Raw genomic sequence first — 22,383 nt, forward strand, 5'->3', positions numbered from 1 at the left:
ATGTTTGGTGTTTCGTTTTTGTTTTTTGCTTTTTTGGTGAGGCAATTGCTGAGGGTCACACAGCTAGTAAGTGTTAAGTGTCTGAGGCTGAATTTGAACTCCGGTCCTCCTGACTCCAAGGCCAGAGCTCTATTCACTGAGCCACCTAGCTGCCCCTACTCCATTTAGATGTGACCATAAAAATACCTTCACTAGGACTTTTTCTGCCCCAGCTCACCTCCTACACTGACTATTCCAACTGCGAGGAACAAAAAAAAAAAAAATCCTTTGCATAGCACCTTCCAAATATTAAATTATAACATCATTAAGACCAGTCCTGGCTTTTTCTCTTCTGAATCAAAAAAAGAAGCAAGTGGGCTTCAGTTTCCTCATCTAAAAATGAGGGGAGTGTTCTGGATTACTGCAGCAATCCTTCTCCAAGCCCAGAGCCTAAAACAAATCAGGAAATAGGCCCAAAAAGTTAATGATAAAGTCTGCCTCTTCTATTACTGATCAGCTAGGTTGCTAGGAGCTAATTTTATAGAATTTTCAAGTTACTTCAACCCCCTCATTTTATAGATGAGGAAACCAAACCCTAGAGAAGGGAAATAACTTAAGCAAGGTCAGTCAGTTAGTCAGTAAGTATTTATCAAGCTTCTATTCAGTTAAATTCAAAAAATATTTATTAAGTACCTACTAGGTGCCAGGCACAGTGCTAAGAACTCTGGATACAAAAAGAGGCAAAAGCCAGTTCCTGCCCAGAAGGAGTTTACAATCTGATGAGGGAGACGACAAGTAAGTCAATTTATACAAAGTAAGCTTTACACGCGATAAAGGCATAGAGGGAAGGCACAGGAATTAAGAGAGGTTGGAAAAGGTTTCCTGTAGAAGGCCAGTTTTAGTTGGAATTTAAAGGAAACCAGGGAGGTAAGTAGGCAGGAAGGAGGAGAGAGAGCATTCCAGATTTAGGGGAGACAGCCAGAGAGAATGTCCAGAGACGGAGAGATGGAGTGTCTTGTTCTTAGAACAGCCAGGAGAACCAGTGTCACTGAATTCACAAATATGTGTATAGTTGGGGGAGTAAGGCATAGGAAGACTAGAAAGGTAGGACAGGTGAAGGTTATGAATGGCTTTGGACGCCTAGCAGAGCATTTTGGATTTGATTTTGGAGACAACGGGACACCACTGAAGTTTATTTGAGGAGTGGGGGTGACATGATCAGACTTACAATGTACAAGACACTATGCTAAGCACTAGAGATGCAAAGAAAGGCAAAAGGTAGTCCTCATCCTCAAGGACCTTGCAATCTAACGGGGATGCAAACAGTTACATATGAACAGGATAAATAGGAAATAATCAACAGAGGAAAGACACTAGAATTAAGAGGCACTGGAAAAGGCTTCCTGTAGATGGTGAGATTTTTGGTAGGATACGAAGGAAGCCAGGAGGTGGAGATAAGTGAGAAAGCTTCCCAGTCAGGTCACTGGAGACGGCAAGGTCACTAGGTCAGTAATGGGTAGGAAGAAAAGAAACATGCCTCAGGGGCATGTAAAGCAATTTTCTTACCTCAGACTCGGCTCAGTCCTTACTTTATGAAACCAATGTCCTTAAAGAAGAGCCTAAAGAAAGAGTTCAGAGTCTAGAGGAAGTTTTGCAACATGCAATGGTCCCTGAACACATGGCTGCAGCTAGCCACTGAGCCAATTTGTTCAGTGGGGCTCAAGCAGGGTAACTCAAAAGGTAGAGGAGGCTGCCAAGTGGAGGAGAACTATCATTTCTGCTATATTCCCATCTCTAACGTTTTGTGGATGGACAGTCTAGCTTAAAAATGTTAACTTTATACCAAAGTCCACTTTCAATTATTCTGAGACTAATAATCGAGCCTTTCCTTTTACCTTCTGTGCCTGACTTTTAGTCACTGGGTCCTTCTTGTCACTGCTCTCCAGCAAACCCTGAGAGAAAACAAGACTCTTCAAGGGTCCTTTGGCTCTTTACGAATAGCTTTGGTTTAAAAAAAAAAAAAAGGGTTGAATTCTGGGGTGGAGGTGAAGGATCGGCTATGATTGGATTTCTTTTTATAATGTATTTATTTATTTAATTTATGGAATAAAACAAGTGTTTCCATAAACAATAAAAAGATGGTTTCACATGAAACCTCAAATCCACCATGTACAACTTGATTTCAGACATGGAGGTTTTCCCTTTTCCTCCAGTATTAGGGGGATCATCAAGGGTTTGCTAAATTTGCAAGATCAGCTCCATAAGAAAGTGGTCTGTGCTATTCCAAGCTTGATGCCATTCAAATTCTTTTCCAAACCTTTGTGGATTAGAGTTAAAGGTTGTAAACAATGACTGCTTCTGCAGCCACCACCAAGTATGAAGTTTTGACCAGCCAACATCAACTTTGTGCAATACAAATGAAATGACTGAAATGCACATTGCCTGAAGTCTGCCACAGCAGTGGGGGTGGGGGGGGGGTGGGGGGGGGTGGCAGGGCATCAAGAAGCTAGGTTGGTGTGAAATGATTCCTGCCTTAATGGTAGGAGTCCATGCCTGTAATCCCTTGGAGGCTAAGGGTCAGGTGGATTGCCTAAACTGGGGAGTTCTGAGTTATAAAGGGCTCAGCATGCTAAGCCCCTGAAAACAGGGAGGATACCAGGTTGTTTAGAAATGGCAAACTGGCCCAGGTCAGCAAAGGAGCAGGTCAAAGCTTCCATGCTAACCAGCAGTGGGATCAGGCCAATGAGTGGCTGAGGCACTTCCAGCCTGGACAAGATGGAGGGAAGGGGTAGGAGAGGAAGAAGAGGAAAGAGGGGAGAGAAGGGAAGGAGGTGAAAGGAGAGGAGAAGAGAGGGGAAGGGTGGGAAAAGGAGTAAAAAGGAGAGAGGGAGGAGGCGAGGGGAAGAGGAGGGGAGAAGGAAGGAGAGGGGAAGAGAGGGAAAGGGAGGGGAGAGGAGGGGGGAGGGGAAGAGAAAAGAGGAGAGGGAAAGGGTGGGAAAGGGAGTAGAAAGGAGAGAGAGGGGAGGGGAGGGGAAAAGGGGAGGAGGGGGGAGAAGGGGAGGCCCTAGAAACTTGGTGCTCTTTTCAACAAGTGAAGGAGTTAGTTGTCAAGAACCACAATGCTGAGAAGTAGGTATGAAATTATATAATTTAAGCTCAACTTCTTTTATCTTTTTCCCCAAAATTTTTAAGCCTACCTTCTAAGGTTGCTCTTTATTCTGTTCTCCCTCCATCCCTCCCTTGCAGACTGGCAAGCTGCAGTAATATGGTGGAGGCTCTGAGCCCCAAGCAGCCTGCAAATCTGGGGCAGGCCTGTGCTGCAGTCACACACTGGGAAATCAAAGCTCGAGGCTCAGGCAGAAGAGACATCAGGCACTGAGTATGTTATATTTATGGAGCACTCTGGAGGTCACAAAGCAAAAGGAGGGAGCTGCTTCCAAAGATACTCCTGCTCAACCACAGGCCTTCTCAGTCAGAATCCTCTTCCAAATTCATCTCCTCATCAACAGAGTCTGTGTGAGGGGATGGTCACAGTAGCGGATGTCGAGGGCTGAGCCTGATCAGGTGCTCCTACATACTTCCTTGAGCTGCCTCCCTCCTCCTCCCTCCCTATTCCCTCCTCCTCCCTCTGCCACTATTAGTCACAGGATCTGGGGTGACAGCCTAGGCTCCCAGCATTGGCCTTGCCTTCTGGTCTGTTCATCTGTGTCAGCTCCCAGCTTAGAGCCTCGCAGAGAGCCCCACCCCCAACCACCATGAACGCTCATCCACACATGCATTCATATTTGCCCTCTGGCCCAATCATCCCAGCAAATTGGCATAGTAGAGAGGCAACTGTCCATAAGCAGAGAAAGGGGGGGAGGGGAGAAAGGAAGCCAAAGGTGTCAATGGCTCAGCATCCTGTTTCAGTTATGTTTGGCCTTATGATAGGCTCTGATTCTATAACCCTGGGGGTGTACTGACTTAGTGAAACTGCCTCACTTTCTTCTTCCCTTCACAACCCATTATACCAGGAATTCTCCCCAAGCAAGTAACAGACAAAGCAAATCAAAGGTAAACTCTCCTTAGCACCCTCATGCCCACAATTCGTAAATAAAATACTCTGTTGGCATGGAGCAAGATATGCCCAGTGGCCAGATGGCACACAGGCAGGGGCATGGCTTTCATAGATGGGTGTCTGTATTCATCCTAGAAAAAGGACATGTCTGTTTTCCTGTCAGAACTCTAGGAGAAAGGATACATGTGGAGGATCACTGTAGCAAGAGTTACAGTGCAGGGCAGTGGCTGATAGGACAAGGGAATAAGCAAAAAGTAAAACCCTATCACCTATGACCCATCTGCCTTACACTCATCAAAATCTTGTGCAGCCTAACATGACACTGTATGATAAACTTACTCAATGATCTTGAAGCCTGGTTCTGCTCCTTAATATCTATGTGATGAGCACATATTGAAGCAAACTTTTTTTACTTTATTTTTCTTGAGTTTTTATTTTGGTCTATGTTTTCTTTTACAACATGACTAATATGAAAATATGTTTTGCATGATTACACATGTATAACCTATATCAAATTGCTTGCCTTCTCAATGAGGGGGGTGGGGAGGGAAGGAGAGAATTTGGAACTCAATTTTAAAAATGAATGTTGATACACGTATATCCTATCCCAGATTGCATATCGTCTTGGGGAGAAGAGCATGAAGGATGGTGGAATTTAGAACTCAAAATCTTATAAAAGCGAATGTTGAAAACTAAAAATAAATAACTTAAAAAAATAAAAATGAATGTTGAAAATTGTTTTTACATGTAATTGGGGGAAAATAAAATTATTAAAATATGTACACATACCATATATTTATATATGCATATATGATATGTGTATGTGGGTATTTTAATTTAATATATTTATATATGGTGTGTGTGTGTGTGTATGTGTGTGGGAGACAGAGACAGAGACAGAGATAGAGCTGGGGAACTCTCGTAGCCTCAGTTTCCTCATCTACAAAATGAGTCTCCAAAACCCTTTACAACTCTAGATACTTTACATTTGCGCTTCTAGGTCCGAAGAGCCTGAGTGACTGATTCATTCCGCTACCCTGTCAGTTTCCCAGGCTCATAACTTGAGAGGCATCTTTTATTCTTCTCTTTTCCTGATCCCACATGCCCCCAAAATCAGCAGTTCCTTCTATTTCTACTTCCAAAATATTTCTCAAATCCAGACCCTCTACTCCCCTTTCACAGCAACTACTTTCCCACTGGTTCAGACTTCTGTTTCTTCAGTCAGTCAGTCAATCTTTATTAAGTACCCACTGAATGCCAGGTATTGTGCTGAGCACCAGGAATACAAAGAACATCACAAAACAATCCCTGCCCTCAAGAAGCTCATGGAATAACAGGGGAGACCACATACAAGAAACTTTTACCAACAAGCTATACACAGGATAAATTCTATAACTCACCTTTTTGCCTCCACTCTTTTCCCTGTCCAATCCATTTTCAATCAATGCTTGAGTAAGCCTCCTAATGTACCACCATGACTGCATTACTTCACAATTCTATTCAACAAACCATGTGTCAGAACACTTAACATCCTCAGCACTGGGGATACAAAGACAAAAACAATGTACTCCTCAAGGAGCTTACTAATGGTGGGTTAGGAAGGAATATAACAGAAAAGTAAAGCGAAGGACGTTTGGGGAAGGGCAGTTTGTAAAATCTGGGAAGGCTTCATAGAGGAGGTGGTACCTGAGAAAGAATTAGAAGAAAGCAAGAGATGAGAGAGTGTATTCCAGACATGGCAAGAAGACTGTGAGTAGCGCAGTCTGGCAAGAACAAAGAGTTCCTGGAGTGGAATAATATCAAATAAGGCCTGAAAAGGGGGATGGAGCCAGACAGTGGAGGGCTCTAAATGCTGGGCTGAGGAATTTCCATTTTATTTGTTGTTGTTCTTGTTCAGTTGTGTCCGATTCTTCACGATGCCATTTGGGGTTTGCTTGGCAAAAACACCCAGTGTTTTGCCATTTCCCTCTCCAACTCATTTTACAGGTGAGGAGGAAACTGAGGCAAACAGGGTTATGTGACTTGCCCAGGGCCACACAGTTGGTAAGTATCTGAGAACAGATTTGAAATCAGGAAGACTCTTCCTGACTCCAGGCCTGGAACTCTCTACCGCACCACCTTGCTAGCCCCTCGCTGACCTGTTATGCCAGAAGCAATAGAGAGTCATCGAAAATTTTCAAGCAGACAATTGACATAGCCAGACATATTTCTTAGCGACATGGATAATGAATTTGAAAGGGGAATCACTAGAATCAGGGAGGGAAAATCAGAAGTCAAGCTAAAAGATGATAAATCGGAATTAGGATGGAAGCTATTTGGGTGAAGAAAAGAGGGTTGGACATGAGAGATACTGGTAAGGCTGAATCAAGATATGGCAACTGCTTGACGATGAGGACTGAGAGAGATGCTAAAGTCAGGGATGATTCTGAAGTTATAAAACTGGGTAACTGGGTAGATGATGATACCCTTAAGAGATAAAAAAAAATTAAAGAATGGACAGTTTTAGGAAGTCCCATATCCTACATGCTGAATATGAGAAACCAACAGAACATTCAGACAGAGATGTTCAGAAGGTTGTTGATAATGCAGAACTGGGGTTCAGGAGATAAATCAGGGCTGCCTAAAGAGATCCGGGCATTATTTGTATTCATGTAACCACCTGAACCAATGGGAGCTGATGAGATCATCAAGTGAGACAGAGTATATAAAAAGTGGGACACAGGACAGGTCGCCTTTGGGGCGGGGTGGTCACATCTCCTTAGGGGGCAGGAGATACATTAAGGATTCAGCAAAAGAGAATGAGAAAGAGCAGTCTGACAATATTCTAACAATCATTAATAGAATGAGTTCCTTATGGAGATGAGAGTGAATGGGAGAGAGGACAGAAGTAGAAGGGTTAGCCTCAGCAAGAAGAAAGGCCATGTCTTTCACAGAGACTGATGCACAGGAGGAAAGGACAGATGATGGTAAAGAAGGGCTCTAAGAAATGGAGTAGGGAAGGTAAAGTAGCCTTGATTTTCTCAAAAAAAAATAGGAGGCTACATAATCTGCTAACAAGTTCAAGACTGAGGGTGTGTTGGGGGGAGATTTAGAACATCCACTGTAGGGATCACGATGGTCAACCAGGAAAAAAAAAAATAAAAGAACTGCTATGCAGCAACAAGAACCCCGTTGTGAAAGCAAAAGATGAAATGATAGTGGAATCTGATAGGATGGTTGTGCAACTTCCTTGAGTGTGTGGCGTTCAGTAGGAAAGGAGCAGAAGAGGAGAAGGGAGATGGTGGGGGCAAGCTAGAGCATTCAGGGCATGAATGGCAATAAGGAGATGGATAAGGGACTCCAGGGCAGAGGACAGCAAGATGTTATACTGCTAACTACAGGGCTGAGACTCTGCTCAAAAAGCTCCCTATTGCCTGGCATTCAAAGCCTCTATAATTTGGTTCCAACCCGCCTGTAGAGCCTTAATTTTTACAACTTCCCTTCATACGCTCTGTGTTCCAGCCAAACTAGATTACTACTCGTCCTCTCGCTCATGCCAAACTCCATGCTTGTAAGAGATTCCTTCCCAACCCCTCAATCTCCATCTAAATTTAGGTTCACAGGATCATATATTTAATGCTAAAAGAACCCTTAGAGACCCTCTAGTCCAGGGGTGGGGAACCTGCAGACTCGAAGCTACGTGTGGCCCTCTAGGTCCTCAAGTGCGGCCCTTTGACTGAATCCAAACTTCACAGAACAAATCCCCTTAATAAAAGGATTTGTTCTATAAAACTAGGACTCATCAAAAAACCAGGTTCTCCACCCCTGCTCTAGTCTAATCCCTTCTTGTGACCGATAAGGAAACTGAGGCCCAAAGAGGTTAAGTGACTTGTCCAAAGTAGTAATTGGAAGAACTAAGATTCAAAAATGAACCCTTTGGATCCATATAAGCCTACAAGTCCAGCACTCTATCTGCCACGAAGTCCTTCCCTTCCTTCAAGGGCCAACTCAGATGGAACTTGCCCTATGAAGCTATCCCTGACCCCACCAGATGAAAGTGATATCCCCCACCTCAAACTGCTCTTAATATTTTGCCTGGCTCTCCTTTAGTCCATCAGATTCTACCTTGTACCATATTTTCATGGAGATTGTACCATATGTACATGCCTCACCTCTATCAGACTGAGGTCCTTGAGGGCAGAGAGTAGACCATTTTTTTTATTTCTGCTTTACCAACCCCTAGCACATAGGAGACCATGCACATAGAAGGCATTTAATAAATAACTATTAAAAGTATTTTTTCTGTACCTGTGATTTCATTGGTTTAGGGGGCTTTTATTGAAAAACTTCCTTTCCCAATGCATATTAACAACTTTACTGCAGTTTATAGTTTTACAATTGCCTAAGGTATTGTGAAGTCAGATGACTTGCCCAGGGTCATATAGTTAGTATCACAGACAGGACTCAAACCTAGAGCTTCTTGACTCAGAAGCCTGCTCTCCCTCTTCTATGCTAAACTACCCCTCTTATTATATTATATAAGAGCCAACATTTATCTAGTACTTTAATAATCGCCCAGAGTCACAAGGCTAGTAATAGCGGTAAGACTGGAATCTTGACCCTAAGCCCAGCACTCTCTTATTCCAATCACTGCCTCAAACTCTCATCATTAGTACGCCATCTGCCTGGAATTTCATTTTCTTTCCATCCTACTCAACACTCAGCCAAGCCAACACTTTATTTTAAAAGTTCCTGAAACTCCCCTCTTTGAGAAGCCTTCCTGAATTGATCAGAAGAGAGCTGGCAGCTTTCATGTTCCTGCCATACTTGGAAATAAAATTCCTACAGCAATGACACCACACATCACTGTATCCTTTCCCTGTTTCTCTAAATGCACTTTGCCCTATGAGTACACAGGAGAACAAGATATCAAACTGGAAGGTATATGAGAAATCACCTTGTCCAATTTCCTCATTTTCCAAATAATCTCTCCTTACCTCAATTTCTTCAAGCAACCTGCCCAAGGTCATGCAGGTGGTCCTCATTCTCATTCATTCACACGTCCAATCCATTGACAAATCTCATCACTACCTTCACCATTTCTGCTATATGTCTTATTCTATCCATTTATAATATGAGACACATATGGCCTAATTCAGATGCTCTTCACTTCTTCCTTGTATTACTTCTGACATGATGATGGTGATGCTAATGACGATGATGATAATGATGATGATAACAATAACAACAGCTAGCATTCATATAGCCCTTTAAGGTTCACAAAGCACTTTGCATAATTTATCTCATTTTATCCTCCTGGAGGTGGGTCTTATTTTCATCCCCATTTTACAAATGAGGAAACTGAGGCAGGCAGGAGGTTAAATGACTTCAGACATTAAGTGAGCTGCCTAGGTTTACACAGCCAGAAAGTGTCTGAGGCCAGATTTTACTCAAATATTTCTAAATCCAGCACTCAATCCGCTGAGCCACCTTGTAGCCTCAGCTAATAAAAAGCAATTATTTTGTTTACTTATGCAAAATAGTCCATGGAACACTAAACTTACAAGAATAATGGCTAGATAGAAACATATCAGAGGACTAGTTATTTATATCTGAACTCATTGAACAAGATAAAAAAAAGATGGTGACAGTAACAATGATAATAACCTTAATAATAATATACAATATACAACAAAATGGTAACAAGTGACGCAACATAAGACTGCAAAAATTTAGCACCTATCAGAAATTCACTATTTTTCATAAACTAACAGGGAAAAAATTCCCATACTACAAATACAGACCTCAAAAGAGACCGGGGAATTCAACAACCAATCTATCCTGGAACTGGGCCATGATCTCAGACACAAGAGTTGCCTACAATCACCCAGACATAACAATGATCTATATAGATGACCAATATTTTTAATAGATGTAGCTATACATATTCATCATTTTCAAGCTATGTGGAATGAAAAACTCTAAAAAATACAGAGACCTAACAGAAAAAACAAAATCACATGAGAACAGAATATAGTCCATACCATCCCCATTTGCTGCTGGACATGTCTGAAAATGCTTTTGGTGAGCCGAGAGAACTTACATCCCCTTACATTCACGCTGAAACAAATCAGAAATATCAATATCTGAGTGGTCTACCATGGCCATTCTTCAGTCTCCTTTGCTAGATCTTCCTCCAGATCTCTCCCTCAACAGTAAATGGCCTTCTGGGTTCTGTCCTAGATTCTTTTCTCCTCTCTCTATATATTACTTCCCTTGATGATTTCATTAGCTCCCATGGATTTAATCACCATCTCTATGCTGATTGATTCTCAGACACACCTATCCTGTCCCAATCTTTCTGTTTACCTCCAATCTCACGTCTCCAACTGACTTTTAGACATCTTGAACTGGATATCCAGTAGATATCTTAAACTTAACATGTCCCAAAACCGAACTCATTATCTTTCTTCCTAAACTCTCCTCCTCTCCTAACTTCCCCATTTTCATTGAGGATAACACCAGCCTCCTGGTCACTCAGGCTCAAAAACCTGGATGTCATCCCTGACTCCTATCTCTCATTCCCCCACACCCCTTATATCCAATCTGTTTCCTAGGTCTGTCAATTTCACCTTTGCAATATCTCTCAAATACAACCCATTCTCTCCTTTAACAATGCCACCACCCTGGTATAGGCCCTCATCACCTCACATCTGGACTTTTGCAAAAACCTGCTGATACGTCAGCCTGCCTGAAGCCTCTCCCCACTCCAATCCATCCTCCATTTAGCCATCAAAAGGATTTTCCCAAAGTGCAGGTCCAACCATGTCAGACTCTCTCTCTCTCTCTCTCTCTCCCCCTCTCTCCAAACTGCAGTGAGCTTTCTACTACCTCCAGGATCAAATATAAAATTCTGTTTAGCATTTAAAGCTCTTCATAACTTAGTCATTCCCCTTCCACCTTTCTAGTCTTCTTACACCTTACTCCCCACTACATACTCTTCCATCCAGTGACACTGGCCTCCTTGCTGATGCATAAACAAACACCCTGTCTCCAGGCTCCAGGCATTTTCTCTGGCCCTCCCCCATACCTGAAATATTCTCCCTCCTTATCTCTACCTATTGGCTTCTTTAAATCCCAACTAAAATTCCATCTTTTACAAGAAGTCTTTCCCAACTCCCCTTAATTCTAATGCCTTCTCTCTGCTAATTATTTCCTATTTATCCTGTATATATTAGTACATACCTTTTTTGCTTATAGTCTTCCTTATTAAATTGTAAGCTCCTTGAGAGCAGGGACTGTCTTTTGCCTCTTTTTGTATTCCCAGTGCTTAGCACAGTGCCTGGCACATAGTAGGTGCTTAATAAATGTTTATTGATTTGTCTAACTAAAGCAGGTATATAAAGCATCTGTATAATTACAATTAATGTAAGGCCTTCTCTATTGAACTGTCAATCAAAAGTATAACTAGGTATAAAGAAATTCTTAATCAGTTTGGGAAGCTGAAGTACTTTAATCATTGGATGAAATCAGATGAAGATCCTAGGAGATGTATTGGGAAACTGGGTGAAAGGATCAGACACAACTCTGGGACTACTTTATCACAGCAATCCAATTTGGAGCTAAGCATGCCAGCAGAAGCAGCCTAGGGGTGGTCAAAGGAAATGCCCTGGGAAGAGAGGAGAATTCAATTCTTTCTTTTCCACTGACCAAAGGAGAACTCTGTTAACTTCAAAAGGTAAGAAAATTTGGATTTCCTATCAGCATGTCAGCAGCAGGTCCTCAAAATAGCAGTGGCCGACAGTAGTATCTGCATCGAGAGATGAGAGACATACGCACCAAGACCAACAAGACACACTGGAGAAAAGCAGCTTCAAAACTGTACTAGGGCACCAACTTTCACTGCTCAGCTGAGAACTACACCGAAGGAGAACTTCCACCACAGAGGGAGAAAAGGAATTCTAATAAACAGCAGCTGAGAGCTGTTCCTTTGCCACATGTGACACATAAGAAATACTCCTTCCTCATAGAACCTACGTAAAGTTGTAGGAGAGTGTGCCCTAGACTTTGTGGAAGAATATTTCTCTACCTGTTCCTTTTGTACCCATGAATAAAATATCCCTTTCTAAAAGTTATCAGTCTTGGGGGCAACTAGGTGGCACAGTGGATAGAGCACTTGTCTCTGGAGTCAGGAGGACCTGAGTTCAAATGCAACCTCAGACGCATAACACTCACTAGCTGTGTGTCTCTGGGCAAGTCGCTTGACCCCAATTGCCTCGCAAAAAAAAGAAAAAGAAAAGGTTAAGTGATTTGTCCTTGGTCACAGAGCATTTGATTCTATATTCAAACCCAGGTGTCTCTTAATTCAAATCACTGTTTTTGTTACTAAATAAAACCGCCTCTTAGGCAGGTATAAAGAGCAAAAGCAATGGATAGTGCTGGAAACCTAAGAAGATGACTGAGGTTCTTTCTCAACAGTGGTTTTGTTTAAAAAATATAGATATCCATGGTCTACCCCTTTTTTAGTCATACAGTCATAAATTTAGTTATTTAGTCATAGATAGCACATGGAGTTTCTTTTCCTTCAATTCTATAACTGATTAGTATTTCATTTTCATAACTCAGATGAAATGAATGCTAACTGATAGTATAGAAGCTCTATTGGCTAAGGTTGGGAATATAATCTGTAGTCTGAACATCAAGAAAACCACAGAATTTAGAGTTGGAAAGGACTAAGACAACATCTAGTACAACCTGTTTACTTTAGAGATGGGGAAGCTCAGTGTCAAATAAAAGAAGTGACTTACCTAAGGTTATTGGGGAAATGATGAAAAAGAAAAATTCTTATCACCAAATTTTTGGTACTGTTTAATGGTTCAAGATCAGAAACTGCTATGATTTCTTCAGTGCAAATGAATTAAAGATGCCTTATCATGGACCACGGAAGTTTTCTATCTGCCTAGCTAGGCTAAAATCTTCCACGTGTGTTGTCTTGCCCACTAGAATGTGAGCTCTCTGAGAATAGGGACTGTTTTATTCTTCTATCTCTATCCCCAACACTTATCACAGTGCTTCTGACCTAGTATGTACTTAATAAATGCTTTATTTAATGAAGAGTAGAACCATGATTCAAAGCCAGGTCTTCTGGCTTCATCCAGTGCTCTTTCTACTATATTATACTGCCTTCTTATGTTTATATTGGGAATATCAAGGCAAATGTCCTTATCAACTAACATCTGGAAGTCAATTTATGGTGTACAAGGTGTTCTCTAAAGTCTAGTGCGATTTTAAGCTTTAATAGTTTAAAATCGCACTAAACTTTTTGGTTTATATGCATTTTCCAAAAGCATTCAGTCTGGCTCTCTCCTTTGTGCCATCATATTCCATACCTTAACAGACACTTTTAAAGCTCCATATCTATTTTAAAAGTCATATCTAACTAAACCATAAGCTCCCTGAGGACAGGGAATGTGCCATTTTCACCTCTGTATTTATTGCCTTGCATATAGTCAGTGCTTAACAAATTTTCTTTGAAATTAATTAAATTCCTGTTAATATTATTATTCCCACTGAATAATTTGGTCTTAAACAGAAACACAATATAGACATTTGTCAAAGTTTTTCATCACCATTTCCTGTGGCAGAAACTTCTTGACTATATTACAGCTAACCAGAATACTTCCTCCTGAAATTGGGTAGTATTACCATCATTCAACTGAAACTGTCCTCTCCAAAGTTACCACTGATCTCCTAATTTCCAAATCTGATGGCCTTTTCTCAATCTTCATCTTTCTTAACCTCTCTGCAGCATTTAAAACTAATCTTCAGTTTCAGACTTCCTCCTGAATATTCTCCACTCTCTGGGTTTTTATGACATTTATCTCTCTGTCCTCATCCTACCTGACCACACCTCCTCAAGTCTCTTTTGTTAGATCTTCATCAAACTATTGACATTAACTCTTTTTTCTATGTACAGTCTCACTTGGTGATCTCATCAGCCCCCATGGATTCAATAATCAACTCTATGAAGATGATTCCCAGATCTATTTAACCAGCCCTAGACTTTCTTCTGAGCTCCAGTCTCATATCACTAGTTGCCTACTGGACATTTAGAACTAGAATTCCCACAAGGCTCTCAAACTCAGCAAGTCCAAAACAGTATCTTTCCTTCCAAACCTTTCTCTCTTTCAAATTTCCCTATTGCTATTAAAGTCGCTACCATCCTCCCAGTCCTCCAGGCTCACCACCTCAGTGCCATCTCCCATTCATCACTCTCTCTCACCCAAAATACATCCATGTGAAACAACACATATAAAGCACTCTGCAAACTTTAAAGCACTATCTAATTATTAACTATTATTATTATCCTGATAATCAGAAATTATATCAAACCCAAACACCATATACAAATCTAGCAGCCAACACATTGTGAGATAAACCTAGAGGCACACTACACTGATACAATCCTGAGAACACAACATGCCATTGTGGCATGACACAGCATGCCAACTATTGTCTCAGATGGGTCAAGTACAGTCTGGCACAGAAACAAAGACCTGGACTTGATGACCACAAGAGATTCCTTCCAGTTTTGAGATATGATGAAACAGCAAGCACTTAATAAATGATTGTTGAATTGCATTGAATTTTATTCTTTCTTGTTGGCATCATTTCAATCTCAGAATCTCTGGGCTGTAAAGAACCTCAGAAAATTCTCTGGTCCAGTTAGCAACCCTCAGATCAGTAACTATGCATCTACAATTATCCCTTCCACATTGTGGGGGTTAGGGGCACAGTGCCCCGGCCATCTGGAAAATCCCAGTAAAATTTTTAGCCCTCCCTTTGTACCAGAGAAGTTTGATTTTTTTTTTCTTTTTCTTTTATGGGGTGTTTACAGTACCTTATTGTAAAATTTGGGTTATTTGGTCATCAGCTCTGTGTCATCTGCTAGCCTTTGCATGTTGTCTGCAGCTTCAGCAAAACTCCCCCCAAAATTCCTATTAAATTTCTTATGCCATCAAGATGTGGAAGGTATAATTGTATTCTCATCTCAAGAATCTACAAGCATTTCCTAGCCACCATTCTCAATGCTGTGATGCACACTAGCAGGAGAGTTTCTCTAAAGAGAAACATAAGTATATAGCATACTTTTAGTATGTTAAAAATTTACATACTAAGTTATGTTACAATGTGGTCATGTCAGAATACCAGGTATATCCACTTCCAATACATTAAACCATCCAAACACAATGCCCAAAGAACTAGCTTTTGACAAGCCCAGTGTTGGAGATCCCAAGTCAGTTTTCTGAGGGCTGGGTCACTCCTTCTAAAACCAAAGCCCTCTCCTAGGTGGAGTCCCTAGGCCAATGTCTTCACCTTCCACTCAAAAGAAAAAATTACCTTGTGTTTATTTTGTTTACACTTATTTCCATGCATGTTATCTCCCCTTTAAAAAATATAAGTTCTTTGAGCCCAGGCTCTGTTTCAATTCTGTCTTTGTATTCCCAGCATCAAACACAACAGCATCCATCACACAGTGGGCACTTGATCAACGCTTGTAGTGGTAGGAGAAGGGTTTGTAGAAATCTAACCAGAACTTTTTTTCATCTTAGGAAAATATTACTTGATACACTGGTGGTGACAGAAATTCAAAGGATGATCTCTAGGGGGAAATAGAACAGGAGCTAGAAAGATTTTTCTACATTCTGACACAAATGAATGGCATTATAAAGCTTTGCATATGACACACAAATGAATTGCATATTAGTTTTGAGTCAATAGCTCAGGTGCTTTTATATAGGCCATGCAAATTATATGCAAATTAACCACAGCTCATTTTGGAGTCAATCACTCAGGCATTCTCTATAGGAGGCTGCATAATGCTACACAGACATAGAACCATCTACCCAGTCCTTGTCCTCTAAAGGAAAGGATTAAGAAATGAATGCAGGGGACCCATGGCTCTAGAGTTGAGTGAAACACGCTTGATTGCCCAATTAGATTCAGTCTCTTTAGTTAGGCCCTGAAAGTAAGGAATGGTGCCAATCTCAGAAGGAACTTGAGCCCAAAGCCCATCTCTGTATCTGGTGCAGTAATCAGCAATCCAGAATAAGAGATGGCAAATGTCTTAGAAGGAGGAATCCGTTTCTCTTTCTTTCTAAAAGAAAATACAAGCAACTATTCCTAACTATTTGCAAAACAACTCCCAAAGTCCCCTCAAACCACATGCTTCCTAATGAATCCAACCATCACTGTCACCCCCTGCCAGTGTCAGCTTGCAGATGACAAATCATTTGCCATGGGAAAAGTGAGAAAGTCAGCAGGTTTGCAAAAGGTGGGTCCTGGCAGAGATGTACAAAGCACTATAGGCAGCATAAGCATTGAAGCCAGACAGCAAACTGCTTGCAGCAAATTGTTTTGAAGCAAAATGTACTTGTGAATGCATCCTCCCACAGCTACCACTAAAAATACTGACAGGACCTTGCACATAGTAGGTACTCAGTAAATATTACAAGAAAAGAAAAAGTAAAGAGAAGAGGGAAGAACCTCTCTGACCCTGCTCCCCAGAGTTCCTTTATCTAAAGAGCATGGAGGGCTTTGCAGACTGGAGCTCTCTCATCATGCTAATAGGGGATAAGTGACATTAGCAGGATTTTACAAATCGGAAGAAAAAGTGCAAAGAGTTTAAGCAACAAGGACAAGATTACACAACATGTGGTAGAAAGAAAAAGGCAGGAAGGAGCAGAGAACTCTTTTACTGCACACAGTCCCACTTGGTGTCCTGGTTTGCAGTACCTCCCACCTACTCTTCCTCCTCCTCCTCCTCCTCCTTCTTCTTCTTCTCTCTCTCTCTCTCTCTCTCTCTCTCTCTCTCTCACACACACACACACACACACACACACACACACACACACACACAAAATCTAACCTGTTCCAGAAATCTGAGCTGCATCCAGTCTTCCACCTCTGGAAAAATGGAGATCCTGCCATCTGTTCAGAAAGACCCCAAACCAAGAGCACATATGTGCTAGGAATGGGAGGACAATAGATGTTTCTCTGAAAACAGGGGCTGGAATTGAGGTTGCAGGCACAGCCCCATTACTTCCCTCTAGGGCCCCCACTCAGCTTCCTCAAGTCCCTCTTTTCGGGAAATTCACAACACACGAATGTTCAAAAAGCATGCAAGCCGGAGTCAAAAAATGATGAGAAATCTACCTCAGGGATGCCCTCTAGTGCATCCCTTCTGCAACAGCAGTGCTGCATCCCTCAGAAACCTCCACTTCCTATGGAGAAATGGATGGAAGGAGGGGACAATAGCAGCACCTGTCACTCAGAAAACAAATTACTCTCTAAGCCCAAGCTCAACTTCTGAATTAGGCTGCAAAGTTAGAGAAAGGCTATCCTCCTAGACACGTGTTCACTGGGAAATCTCAGGGTAAAGACCAGAAATGAAGTGGTAGAGAAATAGACAGAAGATTGATGAGAAGAAAAGATATACAAAGGAGAGAGGAGAAAAGAGAAAGATGGGAAAGGATGTGAAAGAAATACAGAAGGCATAAATTGAAGTGGATAAGGAAACAGGAGAAGACCAGTAGGAGGAGAGAAAAGGCAAAAAACAAGGGGAGAATGGTAAAAGAGAAATAAAGAGAATGAATGAAAAGTATAATAGTTCAAGGGAAAATCAAGTAATAATTTAGAATTACATAACCATAACAATAATAATAATAATAATGATAATGATAATAGTGACTGAAACAGACTTTCCCAGAAGTGGGAAGGTGAAGGATTTGCTTTCTAGAACTCAGCACCCATTTTCTCCTGGGTCCTCAATGCTGTATGGTCTAAATAAGTTTCAAGTGGATAAAGAAATGAGAGAAAAGACCAATAAGAGGAAAGAAAAGGCAAAAAGCAAAGAGAGAGTGGGTAGAGAGATATAGAAGGAATGAATGAAAAGTGTGATAGCTTAAGGGAGGAATGAGTAATAATTAATAATAAGAAGAATGATAGAAACAGGTACACTCAAACAGACAATCTCAGAGGTGCAAAGGTGAAGAGTTTATTCTCTAGAACTCAGCAGCCATTTTCTCCTGAGTCCTCAATGCTAGCCTCATTTCCCTCCCTTTTTCCCCATAGCTCCCATATGCACATGGGGCATGGAGGGACAGATGCAGGGGGAAAGGAGGGAGGAGTGAACCAAAAGGGAGAAGTTGCCAAGCGAAGCCACTTACGCACAGTGAGGCCGGCAGCATTTCCATCCTACCTTTGCTGTGGCCATATCAGCCGGCTCCATGATCTCTGCTTGGCCTAGGAGGAGGCGGCATCATCCAGAGAAAAAAGGCAAAGTCACATACAGCTAGACAGAAACGACAAACAACCCCCTCTGAAGATCCAGGGAGAACCAGAGTCCTCTCTCCCACCCTTGGCACAGCACAGTCCAGGCTGTCCCTCTGCTGGGAAGAAGAAGAAGGGAGGGTCTAAAATGCCCATGATAGAGGTTTTCCATCGTGACAAGGAGGTTGCTTCTCAGGAACTATGGATACTGTTGCCCATTGGTACCCAGATCCAGCTTTCTCGGTCCTCCACTCCCTTCCTAGAAGGCAAGTCTGGTGCCACTCCCAAGGCACCCTCTACTGGGGGTATCTGAGTCACAGAAAAGCAAGGCTCAAACACTTCCCCAGCCCACCCAACACTGCTGCGCACAGTTTAGAAAGGCAGAGTTGGGTTAAAGGGTCAGCTGATGGGTGCTGAGCAAGAAAACAGCAGGGGAGGGAGGGTACTAGGGACCAGTGTAAGAGGGAGGATTCCTACAGAGGAAGGTAAAGGCACTCAAGTAGAAGCAGAGGGGTTCTAGAGAATGAGCCCGGAAGGCACTCAGAGAGGAAGAATCGGGTGCAGGCAAGGTCACAGATGGTGAGGGAGATGAATTCACCCAGTGAAGGCACTCACCTTGCAATAACATTCACATTGACTGAGGCCTACACCAGGAGCGGGTGGTTCACACCCTCCCCGCCCCACTCACAGAGACTCACAGCCTCTGTCTAGAGGTACATGGGAGCCGCCGGCAGCCAGGCTCTCTCTGCAGAGGCCCCTGCTTCTCCTGGTGCTGCAGCCTGATTGGAGGAGCCGGATGACTTCATTCAGCCCCATTCATCACTCTAGGTTTCCTGCCCAGTAGGGACGGGCAGCTTGCAATGACTGCAGCTTTTTCTCTGGCCTACTTTACTCAGGGAAATTGGGCTAGGCTCTTGTTGTCCTGAGTAGTCAAGAGAAAGTAACCAGAATGTCCGAGCCCCCACAAAGCTTAACAGGGACAAGCATATGGGGATGGGGAGGCAAAGAAAATGCTGAAAAGATTTCCAGCAAAGTATAAAATCATGTAACTACCCCTATAAGAACATCAGATTAGTTACACACAAGGGCATCTACTCATAATAGTGAGGCCCTAGCACTGGATAATTACCAGCATTCCCAGGAACCAGCAGGGTTCATGAGACTGTACCTACTACCATGTGGGCCACTCCAGTCATCCACCCCTAACATCCTCTAGCTACTTCTAGTCATTCCACCCTTTGGGATTCTTTATAAGGGAAAAGCTCCATGAGGTCAGGGAAAGGAGTCAATAGCTCAGCTCTTCTAGACTTTCCCGTTCCTATACATCCTAGGTCAAGCAGCTTTTTCTAGGATCCCAAACTGCTAAGAGAATTGAACTTTTCCTGTCTAGAATTTTCTCTTAAAAATGGTATCTAGGGAACCAGTTTCTCTCCCACCAAGACAAAAGATAGCTGTTACCTATTATTCCTATCCCAAATAGGATTTTTCCCTCACTTTTTTACTTCCTATGACTTCCCTCAAGACAGACTTAACAATAACAAGAAATCACTGCATTCATTTAGATTAATTCAAACTAGCAAAGACTTTTCAAAAATCGTTATTCTATAGAAAATGTGATTGACTACTGGTCCTGCCTACTTTTCCCACTGCCCCATGCTTCCCTATCTACTGTTTCTCCTCTTCCCCCTCTTGTTATCTCGGGCTTCAAAGAACATAAGTACAATAAATAAAAGTACAATAACACCCCAGTTAAGCTAACTATTTTTTCTTTGTATACCACTTGTACAAAAATGAGGCAAATTACAAGAAAAGATATAGGTATCAGTGATTTAGTAAAGACAAAACTTTAAAAACTCTCTATAGTATGTCCTGAGATCAGTCCACATTCAGTCTAGATTCCTACAGTTTCTCAATTGTATTCCTGTACAATAGAGGACTGACTTTCAGAATCAGACAATCAAGAGTAAAGACTCTAAGGTCATCAATAATCCAAGAAATTTCTAATCATATTCACTTTATTTACTAATGAAAGAAAATTTATCAATATTCTTTATTTAAAAAAAAGACTTTCAAGAACAAAGACTAAAACCAAAGGACTTTTTAAAAAAAAATAAAATTCTCAGCTTAAAGAAAATTCAAATAAGCAGAATATGCCTTCTTCAAAAATTCTGGTGGTTTCCAGTTTTGTATGTTTTCTCTCTGCATCAAAAAGGTCCACCCTGTCCCAAATCACTGTGCCAACCAAAATCCCACAAAAGCTAAACAGGGAAGAGAATAAAGAGGCAGAATATGTTCTCTGTCTTTTAGGCCAGGTGCCTGATAGTCATGCTTGGGCCTGCAGCCTGACTGCTCCAAGCTCAAAGAACTCTTTGGGCCTATCTTTATTTTCACAAACACATTCAGCATACATAAAGTAGTTCTCACAGGGACTCCTGGTTTTGTGTGAACACGAATATACACACAAAATGTGTGGAGAAGGAAGCTTACACATGGGTCATTTCTCTTCATAGGCCAGGGCTCCTAAACTTGGAGACTCTGAGCATTTTTGTTTTTATGTTTTTAATGTTTAGATAACTCTCAATATAAGTGTCTTCCTATGTAATACCGGGTATTTTATTTTATGTATTCATTTATTTATGTATTTTATTTTATGTATTTAAAAAATAAGAATTCTATGTATTTAAAATTATTCTGAAGTGCCCTTCACACAAAAATGATTAAGAACCCTTGCCCTAAGCAAAGGCCTATAGCAAAGCTCCCAAAGGCAAATGCTAGAGCCTCCTGACCATTGCTGACAGCCAGAGGTACAAAAGGTTTCAGAGGAGAAGGCCAGTTACTCCCAAGAGGATAATGTACTAGTTTCAGGGAACCATTATGAGCCCAATCCAACCCTATAGCAATCACTGGAAAGACCAAAAATGCAAACATATAAGATCATAGATTAACAACTACAAGGGACTTCTAAAGATCATCTAGTTCAATACTCTTCATCTTATAGATGAAAAATCTGAGACCTAGAGAGGTATGTGACTTGTCCAAGGCCATCATAGCTAGTTAAGTGGTAGAGCTGGAATTTGAACCCAGGTCCTCTGACTCCAAATGCATGTGTACGTGTGTGTGTGTATACATACACACACATATATATACACATACACACACACACACATATATATATATATAAATGTGTGTGTATTTGGGGGGCATGTGTGTGTATATTTATATAATTATATTCATAAATATGTTCCATCTATAATATAGATGTATTTATATATAGGTATGTTTTATATAGATATAGATGTAGTTATAGTCTATTTGGCAATACTATTTGCCTATATAGTAAATTATACCTATAGATAGATAATGAACCTGCTAGGATATATATATATATAAACACCAATATATTAGTTATATATAATATATATTTATATAATGCTTTGTAAATCTTAAAGTCTTAAAGCACTATATAATTATTAGCTATTATCTTTTCATCATCCTTGGCAACAAAACAGCTGTGTTCCTTTAAGATACATGTTTGTGTAAAATGTACATACTCATATTTACATGCATACATATAAGCTATATCTATATCTGTATAACTATTTATCTATCTAAAATCTACTAGACAATACTAGAAGTAGTAGTGTCCAGACTTTAACAGACGAAGAAAGTGAGGCTCAGAAGGATAACGTAGCTTATCCATGGTCACAAAACTATCAAGTGTTAGGAGAGAGATTTAAACCCAGTTCTTTCCTAACTCCGAGTCTAGCCCACCACCCACTATACCATGCTGCCCTTAGGAAAGTACATTATTTAACCATGGCACTGTTAGATCAATCTTTCCTTTTCTGAATTTTACAAATCCTTCAGAATAATAATCTTGGAAAGAACAGCAGCAGGAAAGGAAATAATAACCAGGGAACCGGTAAACAGTAAGATTTTTTTTTTAATCACAAAGCTTTAAGGAGCCGGAGCAGGAGGAGAAGCACAAGCCAGAGTATGATAATGATGATGATGATGATGATGATGATGATGATGAT

General features: G+C 41.2%; 1 protein-coding gene across 8 annotated transcripts in view; it reads right to left on the reverse strand.

Moving 5' to 3' along the window:
- The window catches only part of LOC114023019 (protein Aster-B), a 327,519-nt gene that overhangs the window by 141,307 nt on the left and 163,829 nt on the right, over positions 1-22,383 (reverse strand). Inside the window, exons 1-2 of one of the 8 annotated variants that reach the window (XM_027835511.1) lie at positions 18,962-19,030; positions 18,276-18,319 (exon numbers count right to left, since the gene is read on the reverse strand). The exons of 4 other annotated variants lie outside the window; for them this stretch is intronic. Coding sequence is in view for 1 of the 4 variants with exons in the window: in XM_027835513.1 (XP_027691314.1) it covers positions 18,292-18,319 (28 nt within the window). In the remaining 3 variants the exon portion in view is untranslated. Of the gene's footprint in view, positions 1-16,943; positions 16,994-18,275; positions 18,320-18,961; positions 19,031-22,383 lie in introns of those variants that run through there. 3 more of the 8 variants (XM_027835509.1, XM_027835512.1, XM_027835513.1) reach the window with 3 other exon arrangements.

Source organism: Vombatus ursinus, unplaced genomic scaffold (assembly GCF_900497805.2).
Source record: "Vombatus ursinus unplaced genomic scaffold, bare-nosed wombat genome assembly UNPS02014816.1, whole genome shotgun sequence".
NCBI classification, from domain to species: Eukaryota; Metazoa; Chordata; class Mammalia; order Diprotodontia; family Vombatidae; genus Vombatus; species Vombatus ursinus.